Consider the following 25619-nt stretch of genomic DNA (forward strand, 5'->3'; position numbering starts at 1 on the left):
GCTCCGGTCAGACACACTGTTTCTGCTTCGTGACTGCATTTCTCTCTTTTTTTATAGAGGCAATCTTCTTTTCTTATTAGGCTACAAACGATTTACACACGTTCTTTAAAATAGTACTAATGTTCGTGATATAGAAGTAGGCTTTTTTTAAGTGACATAATTTCCGACGTAAACGAGCATATAGTCTTGTTCTGCGTAGCTTATGTTCTCTATTTTTTTGCATTTATGTCATTATATAAATATCTTTCCTGGGGACGAGGAGGGGGGGGGGGGGGGGGGGGGTGCAAAAGCCTTTTGTAAAACCCCGCGCACTTGTATCGGTCTTCCCCATGAACGAGCGTGTCTCACGGGGCGGTGCTATGGTAACGAGATGAGCAGGAGGAAATCTCGAATAGGAATCCATCAATAATGAATTCGTTCTCCCCTATTTTCATCTTTCAGTACCCCTATCTTTAGACTTCATACATTTTACATTTAGCCCCTATTGAAGCAATACATCAACTCTACAGGCCACATAGGCCATATCTTACTAAATGCAAGAACATTAACTCCCCCCGGCACTTGTTGTAGGCTAGGCTACGCTACCGTTCATAAGAGTCAATACTGAGCATAGCTATATGAAACAAGCAAATAACAAAACGTCACATAATAAAATAGGCCTCAGCGTAGATGGTTGTTTAAGCAACGGCTTTGCATTCCCCTTCAATTTCTAAGCTTAGCACACCATCTTGTGGTCATTCGTGGTACGCCGTTGCCAGGTGAATATGGATTACTGTACAGACTGACTGCCATTTTTAACCCTGGAGTAAAAACTCTGAATTTATGTGAGATACAAAATTATCTGAAATCAGAAAAGTTAAAGTAGCCAATGCTTTGGGCTACTTCTATGACTAAATAGATAGGCATAGCCTACATTTTGTATAGCCATTGCTGTATTGCTGTAGTATATCAAATTGATTTACTACAGCAATTTGGTAGGCAGTCAGGAAGGGTTCCTAAGTAAAAAATCATTTTGTCAGATATTCAAAAGCAGTTACACATTACACAAATTCAGGATTCAAAAAAGCTTTATTTCACAGCATATAAAGAAGACATGTAGTAAGCATAAATTGGAGTAGCCTTCTGCTCTTAGTGCTGCAGCAAGTGATGAGTCAAATGCTGATAGTTTATTTATTTGTGTAGTACTAAATCATGTGTAATGAAAATAATAACGATTCTTCTTCAATTATAACAACTCTATAAGCCAACATTACATTGGGACTTCACATGCATTCACCCGTGCCAAACATATATTTTTAAGTTATAGGTTTAAGTTAAGTTTACAGCATCAGATAGACCTTTGCATTAATGTAAAAAAATAGAACTAGCTTTGGGCGACAAAAGTCAGAGCAAAATAACAATAGTTAATAATAATTGTATTTAACTTTGACCTTAGTATACCATGATAATAAGCTACATTAAATTATAACTTGAATACAGTCCATGCTCTTAAATGCACATTATGGAGTAATCATTTTTTTAACGTTTCAATACAAAAATAACCTTAACATACAAATAACATAAATGATTTCAATGGCTGTTTATACATGGCATAAAATGAACATGTATTTGAACTGATAGAATGATCGAAAACATGCATGGCTAGTCTTGGGAGTAAATTGAACAGTTGACAGTGGAGCGCTGGACAGAATGAAGAGATTGGAACAGTGGCTCTGTCCTTCTTTCTCTCTTTTCTAAGGAACACGTTGGATAGGTCTGGTTGGTCCCTCAGGCTGACTCCGCCCGAGCCACAGAGTGTTTAGCTGCTGTCCTATCCTCCGTGAAGTTATCCTTAATTGGAATGTGGTCTGAGTGGAACTATTACAATACACTTTAAATTGGATTAGTGCAGCATCTGATTCAACAGTTATAATTATTATTTTTGAGGTAAGATTTAGTAAAACTCTAATCTTGAAGAGCGAGTGCAGGACTTGAGCATATGATCAAGATACAAATCATTTAATTAATGATTCAGGAACACAAATAATATGTTTTGTGAAGACAGACAATAACATAATTGTTAAGTTGAAAGTTTTCTCTGTGTACAACTCTCATAATTTACATAAACTCTAAACTTTTATCGTGCAACATTGGAGATATATGATTGATTTTAATTATTTGAAAGAACAGAACAATAAGAGCACAAAACAGATATGAACATCCCTAAGGCAGCCGGTGCAAGGATCACATGCACAACACAGCTCTCCAATGACATCATGATATTATAAATCTTAACACATAACACTTTATCTTAAGTGTTCAGAGCAATAGCAAAGGCAACTTAGATCTGACAATACCTATTTTAGTAGATAGTATACATACTGTTGAATCCACTATAAATCTCTGCTCCAGCCACTCGCCATCTCATCAAACTTAACCCGCTACTACGACAGCACAGTTCTGTGGTTCATTCTACCTGGAACATACTTGGGGTGGTTCCGAGCAGGGCACGACATTTCTTCATCACTAAACTGATCCTAATATAGGATTGAAGCAACCTTTAACTCATTTATAAAATAAACATGTTTCACCACTATAACTGGAACGAAAGGCTCGCCATTGAACCCCCCCCCCCCTTTCCCATGGAGGATCCCAACCCCCCCTCACATAGAGAAGACCCCGGTCGCATCTCAAAGATGCTTCCCCACTGCCCAAAAACCAACAGACACCAACATTGGGGCAGCTGAATCCGTTGGTCGTGGTTGGCAGTGGCGAGGACTAGGGCCCCATCCCATTTCTACCCCTTCCCCTTACCCCTCCCCCTTGTTTTGAAGGGGTAAGGGGTAGGGGTAAGGGGTAGAAATGGGATTGGGCCTAGGTTTGTTGTCGACAAACTTTTAGAATCGCTGATGGCGCACGTCGGCATTACAGTTGAAGGTTGGTGTTTGTTGGGGCAGTGTGTGCAAGGCCCTTAGAGGCCCCCCTGGGCAGCATTATCCTCTGTTAGGCTGTCGCGTCCCCCCGCCACGTCTCTGGATGCTAGTGTGGAGTTCCAGCCAGGGAGAGAGGGAGAGGGGCTCGGACACTCAGCCGTCGTCTCGTCTGCGTCCAGGGGACAGAGCACTTCGGTGCACAGCTCTGAGCAGGCGTCCGCGTTGGTCGTGGCGGTGTTGGCGGTGCTGGCCGCGTTGCACGTGGGGGTTGCGCTGGCGGGGACAGGGAAATTGGACAGGCAGAGCTGCAGCTTGAGCTTCTCCACCTCGTAGTTGTGCAGGTACTCCTGGATCAGGTGGCGCTCCCGCTTGATCCGAGCCTTCACCTCCGACGGCACGTCCGGGATCATCCACGCCACAAAGAACTTCACAACGAAGACCACGTGCTGGGGGGTGGGGGGTGGCAGAGGGTCAGTAGTCGCTGAGAGCGCAGAGGTTCATCACTCGGTGTGAATGCAACGCTGATGCCTTCAATGCTTCATTAACCCACCGGTCTTACGTTATTACACTACTAGTCTACAAGTGAAATGGATAATCAAATAGTCAAATCAAATAGTGCTAGAGTCGAATCACAAGTTTGCAAGAAGAGATAAAGATAGATGCACACTGAATTGCAACAATGTACGCAAGGTTATTATAAGTTATTATTGTTATTTATATTTTGGTAGGGGTCATACCTCCATGATGATGATGAAGGCCATTTTGGCTGCAAGGATGTGCCAGAACTGCATGGTATGATCATACTGCTTCTGGTGGCCAGGTGGGTAGCGGTAGTCACGATACCTGGGAAGGACCAATCCATGTGTCAGCACGCAAAATTTATGTCAAAATATTCATATATTTGAAAGATTACCTAAAGACTAACAGTGTGATACTGTTTTCCGAAAGTATAAATTCTCAAAACAACAATATCAATATTTGCAGTCTGTGCATATTCAACAAAATTATGTTTTATCTGCTACAGTAAGTTTTATCTGCTATAAGTGCTACAGTCACAGTACTAAAGATCATACTACAGTTGTGTCATATTTTACCGTATTATCGATTGCTGTGTAGGTTATATTCTTTTTATTTGAAGACAGGATAGTAAAAGTGCAGTACAGCACTATTTCAGAATGCATAATGAATTGAGTTGTGCCAATACTCAGTAAGGGGATATGTATCAAATCTCCATATTGCTGAGGAAGACCGAAGCCTACTGCGCTCCTTCCATTCCCTGGAAGGAGGTATCCCTCTTTCTGAGTCCTTCTCCAGGTTTTGGGAGTTTGGGCTTTAGGGTTACAGTTTTTCGTATAATGTGGGGCTGTTAAGCCCTTTGAGTCACTGTTTTAAGGGCTGTATGATAACCTTCACTTAATTTAAGTAACAGACTTCTTGGCTCTAGACACTAACTGGGTGGGAAAACTGAATGTAGAACCTAATGGCGGGATCCACATTCAGTTTCCCCATCCAGCTAACGCTTTTAAGGAAAGCTATTAAGGAGTCTGAAATTATAACACGCCTGGCGCCAACTTGTGAGACAGAAACAACAGACCCCAGAGGCAGCGACCTCTAAACATGGCACTTCCAATACGGTGCGACGTCAGCGACACACTCCCGATGAATGAGGCCCATAGCGTCCGAGGGCAGGAGGACACACCCACCTGCAGGTGGTGATGGAGGAGTTGGAATACCAGGAGGGGCTGTCCCCATCCTCGGGCATGCTGTCCAGGTGGATCTGGGAGATGCTGTAGACGGAGAGGCTGTTGTTGACGTAGCCGCGCATGGTGAGCTCGTCCTTGTTGTGGGTGGAGTACAGGTAGACCAGGCGCGGGATCATGTCCGACGTGAAGGCCACGATGAACGCCTGGTGGAGAAGAACAGAGATAGACAACACTGAGCGGAGGCGCAAGAGGAAACGTTCCTGAGACACAAACCATTTATTTTCTACCCAAAGGGTCGGCTTAGCTCAGGAAGCAGAGCGGATTTGCTTGTAAGTGGAAGGGTTGCTAGTTAAATCCCCGGCTCCTCCTACCTGAGTGTTGAGGTTTCGAGCAAGACACCTAATCCTAACTGCTCCAGACTAGCTGGCTTGAATGGTTGACTCTGCCGTCGGTGTGTGAAGGTGTGTGAAGGTGCGTAAATGTGTATAGGAATGGGTGTCGCTTTGGATAAAGGATTCTGCTTATGTAAATGAAAATGTAAATGTGACTGATTGCAAACACAACTATAATTGGAGATTAACATATTCAACAAGATCGAACCTTTGATATCTTTTTTAAGAATTTTTGATTTTTTGAATACTTAAATAAATACTTTTTAAACACAATCATTTAAAACTTAAGAAGATATTATTTTCACATAATTATTTTTTGCTTTTAACACAGCCAATTCAAAACAAACATAACTTTGACCATTGATATGGTTATCGGTTGACATTGGTTTTATATTGGGGTGTGCTTCAAAACCCGTCTACAATCCCACTTCATGAAAAACACTCCGTATCCACACGACCACCTACATTGGTGACGACAGACAAGATGGCCACCACATTGAGGATCTCCTGCCAGGCTCCGATGTTACGAGCCTTGGAGGCCACGGGCCTTCTGAACTGGGTGGTGAACTTCCAGGCGTCTACGCGGATCTCCAGGATGTTGTTGCAGAGGGCCAGCAGAGGAGCCAGGGGGAAGGAGGCCACGAACAGGGTGATGAAACCAAACTGAACCACTGTAGGAAAGCAGGGGAGAGGAGAGGAGAGAAGAGGAGGGAACAACGGTGATTGAAGGAAAGCAGACGGAAGGATAAAACTAACTAAATTGACCACGTGCGTGGCTTTGATTATAATATCATAGGATTTATTGTGTCTGCCTATCCCCCAGCTATCTTGCTGAGACTGTAAAGCCCAAAGCGCACAGAGCCTAAATTAGGTTTTACCTTTGTAGCGCACCCCAGTAGTGATTTGCTCCATTTTTAATGGAGCAAAGCACACCGAACAAGATTCAGCGGGTCTGTATTTTTATCGCTCTCTTCTCTTATAGGCCTTTCACACATGAACTCTGGATAAACTCTGGAGAATCAGGTACGGAGATGATCCGGAGCTGCCATTTCGGACATGCAGCACACAACTGGAGATAAGCCGCATCAGACGTGTTCACACACACTGGAGATACTCTGTATGCCTTAGGCGAGGGCTGTCGCGGAAGTCGCAGTGTTTTGTTTAACATATCAAAGATCGTGGCTGAGGCTTCCAACTCCGTAATGCTGACTCTTTTTTGCAGAGATATCAATATTGCATTTATTTTATACATATCCGCAATATCAACAGAAGATTGGAAAACAGAAAGAGGTCGGAACGCAAAGGCAGGCCAGAAGAGAACACGTCGAACTACACGTGATGCACCCGGTTTCGTGCCAGTCGCAGGATAGAAACGCCGTCAACACGTCAGCAACAAGCCCACTCACTCCTTGTGTTTTCTCAGATTCTCCGGATTATACACGAGGGGCCTGGCCAGGTAAGGGGCCTGTCCGGACTCTGACAATTGAGTTATCATCCAGAGAATGTCCGGCATACAGTGCATGTGTGAAAGGCCTATGTTGTTTATTTGCGTCCCTGTGCTTTGGGCCTCACGCGGCTGGGGCCTCACCCATCTCCAGGTACTCATAGAACAAGCCCAGCTGGGTGAAGTTCAGCAGGTCGTTGTCCTGCTCCCAGCGGCTGTACTGGTTCTCAGGCTGGTGCCTCCCCTTACGGCTGCCCCACCAGTTGCGCATCAGCCTGCACGCACGCACACACACACACACACACACACACACACACACACACACACACACACACACACACACACACACACACACACACACACACACACACACACACACACACACACACACACACACACACACACACACATACACACACACACACACACACACGCTACATATTGTGCATTTCTAGGAAGAGGAACCACAAATGTAAAACTGTAGCTTGAATGCTAGCTTTTTGAAATAAGCATGATTTATTTTGGTTGGTTATGTGCTGCAAAGAAAACTGTGTGTGTGACAGGGTGAGGATTTGTGTTCTACTGGGTGAATGTGTGTGTGTGTTACAGGGTGAAAGTCTGTGGGTGACAAGGGTGAAGGTGTGTGGTGTGTGTGTGTGTGTGTGTGTGTGTGTGTGTGTGTGTGTGTGTGTGTGTGTGTGTGTGTGTGTGTGTGTGTGTGTGTGTGTGTGTGACAGGACAGTGTGTGTGTGACAGGGACAAGCTGTGTGCTAGGGTGAAGCTGTCGGTTTGACGGGGTGATGGTGTGTGTGTGACAGGGTGGAGGTGTGTGGGTGACAGTGTGTGTGGTGCTTACGGCAGCAGTGCTTCCTGGATGTTTCCCCACAGCTGCTTTCCCACCATGACAATGACCAGCTGGGTGGTCAACTCAATCAGACAGCCCCCTGGGTCACACTGACACACAGACAAATACTGGCCGTCAAACTTCTCATCCACACACAATCTAGAGCAAACATAATCCATCTGCAAAGGATAATAGGTTTACCGCTGGTCCGAATCAGACTTAAATGAATGATGAGGATGAATACAAATTATGGCTTTAATTAGGTTGAAAGAAAGGATGAAATCGCTTTTCCTTTCGTGTTTTCTGTACCTCTTCGTTCCTTAGTCTGCTCGCCTTGCCAAACATATACGTGTAGTTTCCAGGGTGACCCACAAACTTCCCCTTGAAGAAGGCCACGTAGAAGCAGGACGAGTAGTAGTTCACAAACTGGAACAAGAACATCTTCATGGTCAGTTTGTTCTCGTATTCCAGGTGGGTCTTTGGGATCTCTGTTGAGAGGACAAACAAAACAAGCTCATTTTTAAGGAACGTCGATGTGCGTTCCATACATAATCTTTGTGCCTTCGACCTCTCCTTAGGAAACAGCTCTCCTTCTTCTGCGGGATGCATAGTGAGTTGGAAAGGGTTGTGTGTGACTACAGGACTTGGAGCTAAGATAATAATAATAATAAAAAAATAAAGAAATACAATTTAAAAAAAGCTTCACAAAATCCTGTCCATGGAGAGGAGCTCATATTTAAATCATTGCATCGTGACCTGCAGCCCCCACTATTTCATTTAGGTAGGACGTAGAATTTCTCCAGGGTCTTACATCAAAAGATTTCTACACTCGCATAAAATCAAAAGTATTGCACTTTGCTTAAAGTTGCCAAGGCCAAAAACAGCCACGGCAATAATATTAATTGGCCACATCTTTGCCATCTTGATTTTTAAGGGGCTATTTATTATGCTATACATTGATTAACTGAGTTAATACAATCTCAAAGGTGAATAAACCTCTACAGGTTCATGAAAGAACATGGCTTAGGCTACTCAGGAAATCATAAATAACATGAAGATGGCGAAGAACACGTCCCCTCGTTGTCAAACAGATGGGATTGCTGGAAGGGTGAGTGGGTATTACATGTTACATGTTCATGTTACATGTTCATGAAAGAACATGGCTTAGGCTACTCAGGAAATCATAAATAACATTGCTGTTCATGCAGCGGAAATAATGCTGCGCTGCACGTTTCTCAAAGCTGGGCAAAAATCAAACCAGATGCTTCCGTGGCCCTAATCGTTTTCTGTGATTTTCCTTGGGTTTTCTATGCACTCCTTCATGGATCTGCAAGAGTCTGCTTCAGATCGTCTGGGACCCACAACTCAATTGAAACAGTTGATTCTGTGCTCCCCCGACACTGGTTCAGGAGATAAATAATAGGGTCCATTGGAGGTCAGATTGACCTCGTTCCATTCGAAGGCATCCGTTTTTCTTTTCGATGGACTGGGAAATTCTGTTTTTGACGTGAGAGTCAGGTCAGACGAAGGTCGTTTGAGCTTTTACCCAAGCCTTACCCATATCGGTGATCCAAACGGCCACCCTCTCGTAGAAGAAGTTGAGGATCATGATGATGACAAAGTTGATGCAGGAGGCGGTGACGGAGGTGGCCAGCTGTGGAGTGATCAGGTTCCCAACCAGCTGGATATTCCTGGTGGGGCTGTCCTTCATGATGCTGGCGAATGCCGCGAACACAGCCAGCCTGTAGGCTATCACCCCGATGATACAGGCAACGATCAGGGACATCTGTGGAGAGCATGCGCACAAACACACACACACACACACACACACACACACACACACACACACACACACACACACAAAGTTAGTCAACACGTGCGTGGGTGAACACTTTAGAGCTATTGAGCTTTAAACTAAGATAAGATAATGGAAGATAGGACTTCATTAATCCCAGAGATGTGGGTGTCACAGCAGGAAGTACACTTTAGATATACAAATTTGAATTAGCGTACACACACACACACAAACACACACACACACACACACACACACACACACAGACACACACACACACACACACACACACACACACACACACACACACACACACACACACACACACACACACACACACACACTGGTTTGTATGCTGGTACTTTACCCAGAAAAGCACGGTGGTGCCCGATATGCAGAAGCGAGCAAGCTTGCTGCTCATTGGAAGATACGGCTCAGATTCCTGAAAGGTAGGTCGTGTGACATTGTGTGAGAGACAGATTGCATCCACATGATGGAGAGAGAGAGAGAGAGAGAGAGAGAGAGAGAGAGAGAGAGAAGATCACCTTGGTGATCGGGTTCATCCTCTTGCGAGTGCATTTCATCTCAAACTCAGGCCTCATCTGCAGCTGCTGCTGCTGCTCTTCAAAGTCCACCAGGTCCCACTCGTACTCAAGGCGGGCCTGCCGCCTCTTCCAGAACTCCAGGAACAGAGTGACTGGGGAAACACATGAGTTACTGGAGACACTCTCCCCCCCGGCCCCCGCAACCAATTCTGCTCACTTCCACAACTCCAGGAACAGACGCACGATTTTACTGGAGTCACTCTTCCATCGGCCCCTAAAGCCAAATCGTCTCAATCTTGCCTTGGCCAAACACATCTTGTCAGGTAGAGCTATAGGTAGCTACAGGGAACTATATGCAACCACTTATTTAGCCATTGGAAGGAACAGAAAGTATGGGTGTACGTGCGTGTGTGACAATGTATTGTGTAAAGTGTATCGATGCACCACTCTGCTCACTGTAGATTGTCCTCTCTCCTCTCAATGTGATACTGTGACAGGCTAAACGTAGTGACAGCATCGTGGGCAGACACTTACCCCAGATCCCCATGAAGATGGCGAAGAACACCGTCCCCTCGTTGTCAAACAGATGGGATTGCTGGAAGAGTGAGTGGGGCAGCAGGTAAGTGGCTTAGCAACGAGGAGAAGACGACACGCTGGCTGCTGGCAGCAGGACACTCTGCACACTCAGCAAGACACTTCTCAAACAGTTCTAATGAGTCTGTAGTCACCCATTCATCAGTTCACTCATTAATTCATCAGTTCATTCTACAGACTTTGAATTTTGCATGGTTTTTGAATGATATTTTGATTGAATGGTGTCTGCTAAAATGCTGACATTTCACCAGTTAAACTCGTTCCCTCCCAAAGAGTTGCCTTACCCAGGAAGATAGACAGGTAGAGTTGAGCTTCCAGAAACTGCACTTTTTATCACAAAGTGGGCACATCACGATACTTCCACCAATGCTGGGATCGCAGATCTCTTTACTGCAATTATATGAACAGGACGATATCTTTCATTATACCATAAAAATCATCACATATTCAGGCATAAATATAAAAAAGAAAAACATATGGTCAATCTAACTTTGTGTAACATTTTTTGTCAAGAAAGTGGTACATTTATTTAAGTCGAGTTTTAAAAACACATATTTTCAAAAGCAGTCCTCTGATGCCCCCTGGTGGCACTTACCTGGATATATTGTCGTCGTAGCTGAGCAAACCATATGCAAAACAAATCACACCCATGACTGCAGCGAAAAACAGCATCTCAGTGTAGAAGCCCAGCCATGCGAAGTAGATTCCAATCTTTTCTCCATAATACTTCCTGCAAGGCACGCACATTAACATCAACATTTGACATAGTCTCACAGAGACTCCAGTAGCACATTACTGGCTCACTGTCTCGGTATGGGCAGATATGGGTCCTATGCCACTCACCGGATGAGGTTGAGAGGCTGTTCTTTGTAGAAACAGAGGAAGCGGGCCCAGTTCTTGTAGAGGTTGTAGCGTTCGCTCTCGCACTCTTGATTTGTTGCCCCTTTCCAGTAGCGACTCTGAGAGATACAGGAAGGCATAGAGAGAGGAGGGTTTCAGGAAAAGGTGATGAGGACTACCTTTTTTTTTTTAACCCCTTTTCTAATCCTAACTGTTATGATCTGATACATCGATTTGTGTATGAGTTGGCTATAAACGAATGAATGCTGTAAGATTATGGAACATAATATACACTAGTATGAGGTTCAGGGCTAGTTTAACAGTATATAAAGTATACAGTGTATGAATGCGTAAGGGAATGAGATACAGGAATTGTATCTCAGCATATGATGCAAACAATATGATACACGTACAGTGTAACAGTAGGAATTATGTGGCTTATAGTGCACAGTGACGTGAAACCGTCTCTGGCTATTGCAGCGTTGGATGCTGGTGGCTCCCGCTAACATTAAGCAAGGGTTGGATGCTGATGATTCAATGGCTCATCAAAAAACAAAGCACATATTTAAGGGACTATATTAGCTTTTATCATACTTTTAATAAATACTCGAAGCACAGCATGACAGTATCGTTGCTTACTTTTTGAATACCACCAACAAGTCCGATATTAATTGAAATTCTCTTTGCTTCCGAACTAAAAAAAATCAAATGGTCTGACAAAAAAAGGAGAAAGATCAGGTGTCTATTAGGGCCCGACCGATTTATCGGCCTGCCGATTTAATCGGCCGATTATAGCCTTTTTGAAAATAATCGGCATCGGCCAAAAAGACGCAGATTACAACCGATTTATTTTATTTTTTTTTTAAATGTTATTGCGATTAGTATCCTGCAGATTGCACTCCTACTCGCCTTGCTAACTAACAACTTTAGCTGGAGTAAAAAAGAGGAGATTGAATTTTACCGTACAACATGAAAGCACGCTCGCTCAGGCAGCTGCGCGCTCACCTCACCAATGTACACAAGACGCGTTGTTTGAGCATGTTGTGCCTGTTTTTCTTTAGGTCCCAGGCCATGTTAATTTGTTATACTGTAGACTCTAACGGTGAGACCATACTGCTCAGCACGCACGTGTTAGTCACTGCTCACGAGCGCAGCACATTGGGAGTTAGTTATTTATTTTACATTTTACATTGCACTCATTTTTGACTGTAAATGTATTCTAAAACACTCAAAGGTTCTGCATTCAATTCACATATTCGTCAAAAGTGTTTAAAGTATATTTAAGGTATCAAAAACTACGTTTTATATGGTTTTTTTTTTTTTTTTTTAATCGGCCGATTAAATCGTAATCGTAATTTTTCTCTGAAAATAATCGGCATCGGCATCGGCACTCAAAAATCAATATCGGTCGGGCCCTAGTGTCTATGGCTGTCACAGGCCTGTAATAAGCCTGTCCAATCATTTTATTCGGACAAAATGAAATGATTGTGTGGCCTAGCTGTATATATGTACCTCCCCGGCTACCTGCGCTTACTCTGCCGTGCACTCATTGCGCATGACCGGGGTCTTCCAAAAGGATATGCAGACCTCTTGCTAAAGCTAGCGAGTTAGTCACGTGTTTATGAGGAGTGGCTTTGAATAAAGGCCTGTAGGGAGCGGTGGGTGTGTCTTGGTTGGATGCTTTCATGATCATAATCTCATAATTTTTCCTAATTTTTCCAAATTGCCGACCCTAGTTGAAAGAGTCTTACGTCGTGCAGGGGAAAGGCAGCAGTGTAGGTGCCATTGCTGAGTAATCTCTTGATCCCCTTCTTGTATTTTTCCTGCCGATCCTCCTTTTGATACGGACAGCGAGCCAGGATGTAGAACACCTAGACACACACACTTTTATTACGATAGGTTTCTTCACAAATGCTTTGTGTGTGTGTGTGTGTGTGTGTGTGTGTGTGTGTGTGTGTGTGTGTGTGTGTGTGTGTGTGTGTGTGTGTGTGTGTGTGTGTGGTGTGAAAACTATTTCTGTGACACTTCTGTGGGTGGTTATGTATGTGTCAATGTATGTGTGTGTGTGTGTTGTGTGCGTGTGTTTGTGTGAGTGTAAACATGTGTTTATGTGTTAGGTGAGTTAAGATCATGATAAAGAACACTCGACAATTGTCACAAGTAAACTCACAGAAACGCTGAGTGTCTAATTACATTTACTCACAGTAACATTTCAGTTTTCTGATCCCCTACTTGGTTCCTGACTACTCACAATTCTGTTCCTGGTGGAGGGCGGGAAAAGGGAGTCTTTGTCGTTGATGAGGAAGAAGTCTGTCTTTCCCTTATCAAAGGCCGTGGTGAAGTAGTCGGGCTGCGGCCGCATGATCTTCTCCGGCAGACGGAAGGGTTGCGACAGCCACCCGAGCGGGACGTCCTGGGCGTGAGGAACATCGCTCAGCTTGAAAGGGACCTTTATCTTCAAGACATCAGCGTAGGTGGCCAGTACCTCCCAAGGAGCGTGGATCTTAAGGAAGTACGTCCGGCCATCGTCCGAGTCCTGCTCATCCAATTCAGAAATTAGAGAATAGCTTTATTGAATTCTTGAGTTATTTTAGTATTCTAGCGCAGTGAGTATAAAAAGTAAAGTTAAATGAACAATATAGCAATACAAAAATATAAAATAAAGAAAGAAATTAAATATTGAATTTATAATAAATATTAAATATAAAACCATATATAAGCAATAAATAGTGGAAAAGTATGTGTAAAAATAAACCTTTTGTCATTGATTTTTTTGTTATATATTGTAGAATATTGTTATATTTGTAGATTAGGATGAATCCTATTAGGAAAACAAATAAATCGACAATTACAATTTGACCATCCCTTTAAGAAAATAATTGAATGCGCATGGTATGCCATCATAACTATTCCACTAGATGGCGCCACAACTGTATGTTTGGATTGCTTACGCGTCTGTCCTCGGTCTCCAGTTCAAGCCCTGCTTTCTCGAGGTTCGCCTCAAACTCCCTCCTTCTCTCCTATAAATAGACAGACGGATAGGCAGACAGCCAGAGGCAACAAACATGTAAAACACCCGGACACAAACTCACAAATGCATGCATACTAAAAGCATGCACAAATTATGGAATTATGTCTTGAATCTGACATTGCAATTCCTACAATTACATTTGTAAATAACCAAAAATATAAATGGGACTTCCTTCATTTCGTGACAAGAGCATTCTGTTCGGTCACATGATTCACATATGATTGTGTGGTTTTTATGCTCTACCCGTGGTCGGCTTTCTTCCTAGTCAAGTTTGGTTAAACTTTAAATGATGCCTCTATATCAGGGCCATGAAACCACTAAGGAGCAGTTGGGAGCTTTGTGCGGTACCCAGGGACCCTCTCAAAAGGTGCGGCAAGTGGGGGCCCATAACTGATCTGAACATACAACTCAGATGGATGGGTTAGCTAGGTGTATCATAAGTCAAGTCAAGTTATTTGATTGTCAAATGCACAACATAACAGGCAAAGCAGTCATAGCTGGCAATGAAATAATTACTTCACCAAACTTTAAAACAGACCAAGAGACTAATTCAACATATTTACTAGCACCATGATAGCCATGATGAAGAGTGCGAAGCGACCCAAACCTCAGGTGTTTCCTTTCATGCTTCCTGTGCTGCGTGGTTGCCGAGGTAACCACAGTTTTCAAGACATGAAATAACATTACACAAGCGGACATGCTAATTATAGTCAGTGTTCATAATGCAGGAAAAGCAATAACCCTAAAACCACTTATTTGAAATCATAGTGATGTGGGTTAGTAGTAGTGGGTTACATACAGTAGTAGTGATTTTCAGCTCTACAAGAAGGCCTTATTTTAAGTTGATAGTGGGCAGGGACAAGCACAGGTGTCAAGTGGTCTGGTTAACATGGTGTTTCTGTTAACAAGTACAGTAAACAAAAGTCTTGGAATCAATCAGAGTGCTTACCGGTTTCTTTTCATCTTTGTCTTCTACGTAAGATAGCACAAAATCGATCCTCCGCACGCCGTCCCTAAAGAACACCGTGTCCCTGTTCCGCTGTAGCTTATCTGTCTGGCAGGAGGATAGGGGGGACACATTAAAGGTGGAGTGTGTAGGACTTAGGGAGGATAGGGGCGACACATTAAAGGTGCAGTGTGTAGGACTTAGGGAGGATAGGGGCGACACATTAAAGGTGCAGTGTGTAGGACTTAGGGAGGATAGGGGCGACACATTAAAGGTGCAGTGTGTAGGACTTAGGGAAGATGGGGGCGACACATTAAAGGTGCAGTGTGTAGGACTTAGGGAAGATGGGGGCGACACATTAAAGGTGCAGTGTGTAGGACTTAGGGAGGATAGGGGCGACACATTAAAGGTGCAGTGTGTAGGACTTAGGGAAGATGGGGGCGACACATTAAAGGTGCAGTGTGTAGGACTTAGGGAAGATGGGGGCGACACATTAAAGGTGCAGTGTGTAGGACTTAGGGAAGATGGGGGCGACACATTAAAGGTGCAGTGTGTAGGACTTAGAGAGGATGGGGGCAACACATTAAAGGTGCAGTGTGTAGCACTTAGGGAAGATGGAGGGAACACAACCCCCCACCCTCGTTCCAACAACGTATGAGATGCTATGTTTGCGTGATCGTCTGATGATCGTCTTCAACAGCATCAAGTAACCAAGTGTAAAGTGATGAGATCCCTTAAGAGATTTATGTTTTGCTTTTAGTTTTTAGTCTGTAACACAACAAGATGAAGAGGTTAATAGGCTTAGAAGTAAGATTGCAATTATGACTGTTCTTTTAAAATGCATCATCTCAAGAGACATTTATCCATTCTGGGCTAGTGTAGAAACATGGTGGTGCAAATTGGCATGCCCTCTGGAAGAGGACCTGCTCCCTATATACTTTTAAAAAATATAAATTAATTAAAAACAATATTTTAACTAATTTGATCCCTAAAAAGACACACTGCGCTTTGCAATTGTATTACAATTAATGCTATATGTATCATTAATGCTATCTGATTGCCCAATGCTATATGGGCAATAGGACTGCAAAGTGCAGTTACTATGTCTTTCTACATATTATTTGTTTGTAATTGCTTTATTAAGGTGTCTATATGTTTCAAATGTTTTGATTTTCAGATTAAGAAGACAAAGAACAAACTATACGTAATATATAGTTGGAATATCTACTTAAATTAAATGGAGCCAGGTGTACTTATTAACCTCCTCATCTCAATCCTGGACATCTTCAAAAATAACAAAATCTCCACGAAATGACTTACAAAGAAAAAAACAAAGCAGACTGCGGTTTCTGCAATTTCCCCTTGCAGATAATGTGGTCTTCCTTGTTTTTTTGTCGTTTTTTTAAGTAACTGAATTTTTTCTCAAAAACAAGATTCTACCAAGGTACCCTCCCAAGATAAAAGATACAACCACCATTTCCCATTGCCTATTTCTTCTGGATAAATGCCACACACCTCCCTGGTACAGATGGAAAATGTCCAAATGTCTAGGAAGATGCTATTATTACTAAAGGCGCGGGTTTTGTGTGACTCAGCAGTAACATCGGTGTTCTGAAAGCTAACAGTCTTTAATCTAATCCTTTATCTTCCTGGATACAAAACAGAGACTGTCAGTGCTTGTGTGTTGGTGCACGTGTGCCATTGCAACAGGGTGTGTGTGACCAGTTCAGTGCAGTAGAAGTAGTGTAGCTTGCTTCTAGCTTCCTACTCTATGCCTTTAGCCACTGCCACTGGCTAACCCCTTGGGGTGTAAAAAAGGAGCCAAGCATGTAAGTCTCCTCAGTCCCAGTACACTGTCTAACCATCACCATTACTCCTACATTATCTCTGCTTGGTCACACAGGGAAGATGGGCACTTTGCAGTCTCAGTCTAGTCTGCAGGGGGATCAGGAAGGGGAGGCGTGCAGGCCGACTGGGATGTGGTTACATTCACAACTGCATCAGGGACTTCCACTTCTGCCTTGTGGACTTCTGGGGGAGGCCAAAGGCTAGGGGAGCTTCTGCAGCTAAGCTGTGGGGCCAGCCCTCCTGCTGACACTTTGCCACCGGTCAACCTCATCATGGGCAGGCTAGAGGAGGCTGACACTGTACCTAAACAAGGTGAACCGCGGCACATATCATCACTGTGTGTGTGTGTGTGTGTGTGTGTGTGTGTGTGTGTGTGTGTGTGTGTGTGTGTGTGTGTGTGTGTGTGTGTGTGTGTGTGTGTGTGTGTGTGTGTGTGTGTGTGTGTGTGTGTGTGTTGCTACTGAAACAAAAAACTGTTGCCACACAGCATCAAGAGACTTACCTCTGTGTGTCCCGGCAGTGAACCCCCGCGGTCAGACAAATAAATGCCGTGGCCATTGTTTTCATCTGCAAAAGAGCCAGACAGTCAGTGTTTCAAACAATGCATGTATGCACACTGAAATAACCACTCTCACCCTCACACACACACACACACACACACACACACACACACACACACACACACACACACACACACACACACACACACACACACACAAAAACACACTGATTGTTCACAAGTGTGAGGAATGTCCCATTTGTAATCACGGTTCAAAAGCTCAAAGTTTCAAAGTAGTATCCACTAATGGTTCCTTAAGCCTACATGAAATGTTACCATGCATTGGATCAAAATGGGGCATTTGTGAATATGTAAATATGATATGCAAAACTGTTTAGCATTAGGTATAGCACACATACGTATGATCCCAGAAATGTAATCAGTGCTGCTGATACAAACTAATACATGGTAGAAAGAAGGTTAAAGCCTGCTTTATTGTTAGACACAGAAACACATTTTATAAGCAAAGCATCATGAAAGGAAACAGGAAGCGAAGACATAACTCTGTGAAACCCACACCATGTTTTCCTAATTAGTTCAAGCAGTGTCAAACTAAAACTGGAAAAACAGAAACAGGGATTCAAGGCCATAATTTCGGTGAGTTCTCTTTGGTATGTGAAGCAAACATGACTCATAGAGCAAACGAGCGAGAGAGAGAGAGAGAGAGAGAGAGAGAGAGAGAGAGAGAGAGAGAGAGAGAGAGAGAGAGAGAGAGAGAGAGTCCTATTCACCCATTTCCCCATACAGAGGGAATCCAATATCCAAGTAGCTCTTCTGCACAGCTCTGGTGCAGCAGGAGGCCCTGCGTAGGGACTGTGCTTCTGTAGCTGGTCTTGAAATGTCTTACTGCTGGGAAACCGTGGGGGAGGCTGGAAGACCCTGCAGTGATCACTGGAGGGGGTGGAGTCAGGATGTAGCTGGCTTCATACCACAATCTCTCATTCCCCTCACCACAAGAAGAAACCCCCCAAGCGTCTTCATCAATAGGCCCGCCCCCAACCATGCAAGAGGACCGCCCCACCAATGGATTGGATGCAATGTCAATGATGGATGGGATTTTGAGCCAATCAGGAGTTGGCTTATCCTTGAGCTTATCATAAAGGAAGGACGAAATGAGACAGGGTTAAGGAATCCCTTGATTCGTCAGAGAACAGATGACACATATGGGTTTTTTCTACAAAGCCACTGGGGAATGACTAGGGTATACAGTCTGGACTTTTCCTGTTAACTAGCTTTGGTCTCACTCCAGCTGTCAATGTTCAGTTATCAGAGTGTGCATAAGACAAACAGCAGCAGAGGGCAAACAGTGTGTTAGGGGATATGTCCTTAGACAAACAAAACCATTCAGGCGGTAGGACTAGGCAGTACCTGGTTAAAGTGATGTATTGGAAAGATGTTTATCAAACACATATTGGTAGCGAGAAAAAAATGGTTGCCAAATAAATCGGAACGTATTCTATCCCTAACCTAAAATGTTCTTCATCTAAAATTGCTAAAAGAAAATCTGTAAAACAAAAACCACTCTTCACTTTAGATGCATTAACTCTCAAGTCAGGTGGTCTATTTTTTGGGGATTCATATTATAATAGACTTTTGCCAATCAGTCGTGAACCTTTATCCTGAACCTTTAACGGTACAGTCGTTATATAAGCTCTAGTGAGACATTGTTGCCCCCTAAGATCTATGATGCAAGCATATCATGTCCTCGGATGGTGAGCTGGCACCGCTAGTGACAGAACTCACACAAATCAGACACTGACGTTGTCATTGAGTCGGAAGTGGAGAAGGAATGTGAAGTAAGGAATGTATAATCTGCATCCACCAATTGCACACACGTGTAAACGCGTGTGCATGCACGCACTCACGCGTAGCCACAAACACACAGACAAGACAGGCACAACTGGGAGTAGCAGTGACAGTATGAATCATATCTAACCCAGACAATGCATGACAGGGCTGTGGTTCCTCTCTACTCGACTGTGGACTATATTGGTCACAAAAAGACTTTGACAACTGTTCATATTACATTGAACACAGATGTACGGCGACAAATTTGCGACCAATGTGCAGCGGCACTTTCCTTGGAAATTAATAATGTGATCAAGGCTTACCCTACAGAAAACTTACCTGCTTTATGCCTGCTTAAAAGTGCAATGTGTAGAATTTAGTGTCATCGAACAGAACAGACTTGGCAGAAATGGAATATACTATTACAAAGTAAGAAAAAATGTGCTACTCGATGCTTGGTGATAGCTACCCTATGCTGTCGTATAGATATGTCTGTACACATTCATCCTTTTTGAAACACCTACTGGCACCTTTCAGGCCAGAACTGGCCACCGTAGCCTCGTCTACGTCGTTGGAAAGGGAGGTGTAAGGAGAGGTGAGGGAGGAGGGGGCAGTATTCATCAGGGTTCAATCTGCAACCTCACCCCTAGATGCCTCTAAATCCTACACACTGCACCTTTAATGCCCTTTGCTAATTATTTAGTTTGCTGCTCCTGCAGTGAAAGTCTTTGCACTGTGGTTATTTGTTCATGAATAGCTCCATTGGTTTCCTGCAAATCAATGAAGGAGCTTTGTCCTTCCAGCATACAATGAGACTCTCTCTCGATTGCAAGGATGCATTCTAAATAGGTGGCAGATGTAGGTTATATGGCAGCATATCAATATCCTAATATAGCCGGAAGCACAGGAAACATTCTCACTTGGTACCTAGACCTAACAGGAACATTCCTTAGGAATCAAGGTTAAAATAAACCACTTCACAATTGAGACACAGCCTTGATGATGAGCATTTCTCTCTAGCCAGGGGTCAATCGATCACTGATCCCAGTAGCAGGTAATGAAGTATACATACATATAAAGCAGATGGACAACACAAGCTAGTGTCAGATGAGCACACAGACACGAGGAACAAGGAGTGCCACTGCCAAGACAGAGGACAGGGCATGAAGTCCAGACAGAGAGGAGAGGTGAGGAGGAGAAGAGGATGAGGAGAGGGAGAGGAGTGGTGAGAGTGGAGCGACGGGCGGACGGACGGACAGACAGGCGTCACACAAAGCCTTTTATCTGCCCGTACCTGAGTGCAGAATAATCCTGAATGCTGTCAGGGCATCTGGGTCATCTTCATAGTAGAGACAGACAAGACAACATATAGACATTGGATACACTATTAGTGGTATGTTTACACTGCAAATGAACAGCACTAGTATAAGGAAAACAAATGTGTAAAACAATGTTTATTTAAGTGCCAGTAGAGGTGAATAACAGCCAGTTTAAAGAGGCCTCAAATAGATAAGACAATCAAACCACCCAAAAAAGGTTAAAAGTGGAACACTCAACTTCAAACTGTTATTATAGCATGTTTTGGGCTAATTTAATAAACATGAGGTTTAAATGCAATCAGCTTTCGCTGACTCACGCAACATTGATGCCTATTTTTGTGACACATGGGACAGCCTACAATGAAAGCTTTTACAGCCACTCCCCAAGCCTCCCTGCCCTCCCTGAGCCTCATTGCTATTCTCACTCAGATCACCGCAGATTAAAATGCCACCCTGGTGGGCCAGCAATCTTTTCTGTCAGCAAAGCTCTGCCCACGGCCACTGCTGACTGCCCGCCGCGTCCTCTTTTGTCTCTGCTGATGAGGAATTCCAGATCTCAATCACACGTGACAGCCAACCTAGGCTGTAGTGAAAGAGCTTCTATTAGTAAGATGATGCAACTACATGCACACAGTCTAATACAACTCACTTTTTAACTATACACACTGTATTCCATTCAGTTTGCTGTATATAATAAACATTGCATTCAATACATCTCACTGTGTAACTATGCACACTGAATTCTATGAAACTCACTGTATAACCAGTGTATTAAATACAATCCACGAAACATGGTATTCCATGAAACTCATAACCCCACACACTGCATTACAGCTCACTGTATAACCATACACAATGTATTCAATTCAACTCCTCACGACACATTATTCTATGCAGCTCACTGACCATACACATTGTATTCAATGCAACGCACGGTGTAACTATACACACTGTATTCTATGCAGCTGACTGTATCCATACACACTGTATTTAATACACGTTACTGTTTATCTTAACGAACTGTATTCTGTACAGCTCACTGTATAACCATATACACTGTATTCAAAACAACTCACTATTATACACACTGTATTCTATGCAGCTGACTGTATCCATACACACTGTATTTAATAAACGTTACTATTTATCTAAACGCACTGTATTCTGTACAGCTCACTGTATAACCATATACACTGTATTCAAAACAACTCACTATGTAACTATACACACTGTATCCTATGCAGCTAATTGTATAATCATACAGACTGTAATGTAAGTAACTATGTAACTGCCCCCCACCCCAGCCCCCAGCCCCCACCACCACCACAAACACAAACAGTATTTTCACCCTGACAGGACCCTGACAGGTTCACATGCCTTAGCAGAAAATAAAATAGAAACGTTTCTTCCTGCTATTATCCTTATAATTATAATTATTCCTTCAACTAATATTATTAACATCCCTGGGAACGGGAAAGGGTTAAACATAGCTGAGGAGTTATCACCCCTCATCCTTGACATTAGGGTTACATGGAATGTCATCTCTCAATTCAATATAGTGTTCATCAATGTGTTTATTTTATTCTAACTTATCTGCCGGATATAACGGTTCAAGAAGGGAGGATTTTCTTAACATTTCCTAAAAATAGGCGGAGCAACAGGACTAGGCTTGCATGTGCAGGGGCATGCAGAGAATAGATAATACCGCCTTATCTTGAATAGACCACATTTGACCAATCGCGCCTTGCACATTCTGACATTTTTTTCCCTTCTTAATTTTTTTTTATATCAGCATGACATTTAAAATTAAACTCTTAAACAACTATTGTTACTAGTGCCCTACCATTAATTAACATAAAGAGCACTATTGGCTGTTTTGTTTTTTGTTTATGACAGTGTATTTATGTTACAGGGACTTTAATTAAAGGTACAGTGGGTACAATTGGTACCCACGGCATATTTGTATAAGTGTATAATCCCATGAAAATAAGAATTGTTCCACTGAGGGGGGCGTGTTATCCCCATGGCTACGACCCATTTTAACTAACATAGTTGTGTAGGAAATTAGAATGAGCGATGTTGAATATTGAAACGCACACCCTGCTGCTATACTGTGTGTCCGATAAGCTTAACCGTCTTTCGAACCGGGTTGTAGCGCCGACTTCTATCGAGATGAATAATTACACACTCAACAGAGAGCGCCAATTATTGATCTATGCATGTAGTTAACCACAATGGATTTTAGCAATGTAATAGGCTATTAAGTACACCAACGTCTGCCATGTCTTTCAACATGCACAGTTACCATGGTGAGGTACAGGCCACCAAAGTCATTGGAAGGGAAGGGGTGTTCAGTGGGATGCAATCCGCAACCTCACCGCTAGTTGGTAAATTAAATTACTAAAATAGTCACTGAACCTTTAACCAAAACAATTTGTATTATTCAAAAAGTCAAAATAAATATTATTTGTATCATCATTATAAAGTCATTCTGTAATTGAATCTCAGTGGTCACAAGTGGTCTGCATGCTTTTTCTCACTTCATTTATCGCACAAAAACGTCAAATGTGTAATGCAATTACATTGACCAGTTTCCATAGCAACCCCTTTTCTCCGGGCATCGTTTGCCGTCAAGCAATCACTTTATGAGCTAGACAGCAATGCTAGAAACACATTGCTTTAGGTAAGACCCCATCCCAAGGGTAACCCATATAATAGCATTGTTCCCTGGACTATATCAGCATAGGATGCAAAACAGTGCTCCTCATTGAAGCCCTTTGGGCAAGGCCCCGTAGCATCCCTAGAGGGCCTGCTGATCGATAAAGGCACTGCACTCTAAAGGCTTGGGGGAAATTAATAGATAAACAAGGAGCCATTTCATAGAGGTCCACCAGTGACTACCGGCAGCTGCTGCCGCTTCAGACCAATCCAGTCTTAAGTAAAGAAATAAACAATAAAAACAACATAACAAGTGTGGCCGCTGAAATCATTGCAATCCTTCCAAACTGTAAATGAAGCTGTCAGTATGCAAATTCCTCTTCTAAGGCAAAGGGCTGTTTTTTATAGTAGGAAAAACACAGGTGTAGCTCAACATTGTGCTCTGCAGACACACTGTAACCAACCTAATGTAAAATAACTTGTCACATAACCCTCCTATTGATGACCTGTGAAAGGGCCCATTGCCTTAGAGCCAACGGACAACAGGGAACAGGAAGGGACGGTAGAGAGGGGAGTGGGGCAGGGGGGCACGTTGACCAACCCCTTCCTCTCCTCTTGACATATGCCGTGTGGTCGGCCTGATAAGGTCCTTCACAAAGCTGATGAGGTTGGAGAGTCTATCAACTGCTCTCGGGCTAACCATGGATGAGGCTGTGTGTACATCATAATTAAGAACACTGATTGGCAAAAAGACAAGCTGTTAGCTGTGGGTGCAGCTACGAATATTGAAAGAGAACGTAATACTAAATTGACTTCCGCTTATTTTGTATGTTTCAGTTCCTCACGGTTGAGGGCGGTGTCTCTGTTTAGTGGATACAAATGCTAATTTGGTTTATGTAACATTGTTAGGATAAACTATTTAAAGTCGGGGGTCATCCAAATCCCAATCAGATTCAAATGGGATCTAATTTTTTTCAACCACTTCAAAGTTGATTTGCCATCCATCAAAGTTAACTAAAGAAAATATGTTATTTACAATGATAAAACGCTATTTAAAAACGGATATACTCGCTCATCAGAGATTTTTCCAGGATTGACTGGGCGTGTCAAAATTATGGCATGAGATGTCGATTGAGCTTTACTGGGTCCAACTGGAGTCTACCCACTAGGCAAGCTGTTTTTTAATTGATTGAGCTGAGATTGACTACAGATGGACTTGAAAACATTTATTTTCACTTTGCTTATGGATACTGGGTGCCAACAACAGAAACTTAAATAGAAGCAAATTACCAATGTGGATACCAGGGAAATCAAAGCTCCATTATCATGATAGCACCAACTTCTTAATTACAATGCGTCAGGTTTCAAATGACACTTTGTGACCTCAAAAGTAGAATCTAACATTTCAATTTCCACATTTAAAACTACACTTCTACTGCTTTCCTAAGAAATAAAGGATAATGGATATATTTCTTAAGAAAGCACTCGACTCGGTTCTTGATCAATATACTGAACAAAAACCATATCACAACCAATGGACTATTAATAGTCTGCAGATTGTTAATTCGAAACAGTGAAAGGACTGTTGCTAAATATGGTACCTAAACATAGACAATGTTGTCATGTTGCCTCACATTAGGGCCAAAAGGTAGACCAAAAGGAAACAGTTATGACCTCTCGGTACAATACAAACACATCACGAAAAGGAAGTGGCTGATAGCATCAGGAGGGTATTTGTATGGCTAAAATCAAAACATCTGGCATGCTTCCTATTATGCTCATAGGTAGCCCTATTTTACCATGACGTCATCATCACGCATCGTGAGAATCGCATGCCAATTTAAGTGCATAAATTGTCACAATTGCGAGATGATTTTAATTTTGAGATTAAATTAGAAAGATGCAAGCCCACGCGTGCGGTTAACTCAATACACCTAACTATAATTCAATTTAACCTAATTGAATCGAATCAATCACAGAAGTGTTTTTTTTTTATAAAGAATAAGGCATTTTACTCACCTGACGAGATTATTTGTGTACATTAATACGCTTTCTTAATTACCTGTTGTCTGTGAATCCTCCGCGCTCTTCAACTCGATTGAGGTTTCGTCCCTCTCCTTTCCCGTTATTCGTTGCATACTGGCCGACTGTAGCTTTCACCTTTTTAGGAAAGTCGAAAAGAGTCCAGATGACACTTTAATCGATTCGGCGGCGCCCGATGCCACCACGGTGTACGGGACCACTGGGTAAGGATGAATCATCAATCATCCACTCAGATATTTCTACTTTGATTGAGGTCGATATGCATTGTTTTGTATTAACATTATTGCCGTCCTGTGACTGTCACTATGGCACTGGAGCTCGCTACCGTTACTCGAGACGTGCGGCAGAAGATAAAGGG

The 25619-nt window shown here is 42.9% G+C and overlaps 1 protein-coding gene across 4 annotated transcripts; it reads right to left on the bottom strand.

Annotated features, from left to right (window-relative positions):
- Positions 1–1049: 1049 nt before the first annotated feature.
- ano5b (anoctamin 5b) lies at positions 1050–25615 on the bottom strand. 4 transcript variants are annotated; one of them, XM_060071955.1, is made up of 21 exons: positions 25281–25615; positions 20536–20580; positions 17397–17461; positions 15050–15154; positions 14021–14089; positions 13321–13605; positions 12821–12940; positions 11073–11188; positions 10825–10959; positions 10514–10619; positions 10170–10230; positions 9636–9787; positions 9458–9532; positions 8853–9081; positions 7605–7783; positions 7308–7405; positions 6596–6726; positions 5473–5678; positions 4616–4818; positions 3650–3755; positions 1050–3358 (listed from the first exon to the last, which is right to left on the bottom strand). In XM_060071955.1, the coding sequence occupies exons 1-21, from the start codon at positions 25354–25356 to the stop codon at positions 2951–2953; spliced, it is 2970 nt and encodes a 989-aa protein (XP_059927938.1). In that variant the 5' UTR covers positions 25357–25615; the 3' UTR covers positions 1050–2950. The 4 variants fall into 4 exon arrangements, with proteins under 4 accessions (XP_059927938.1, XP_059927939.1, XP_059927940.1 ...); XM_060071958.1 differs by lacking the exon at positions 1050–3358 and adding an exon at positions 3387–3488; XM_060071956.1 differs by lacking the exon at positions 20536–20580.
- Positions 25616–25619: the final 4 nt, after the last annotated feature.

Source organism: Gadus macrocephalus, chromosome 14 (genome assembly GCF_031168955.1).
Source record: "Gadus macrocephalus chromosome 14, ASM3116895v1".
NCBI lineage: Eukaryota > Metazoa > Chordata > Actinopteri > Gadiformes > Gadidae > Gadus > Gadus macrocephalus.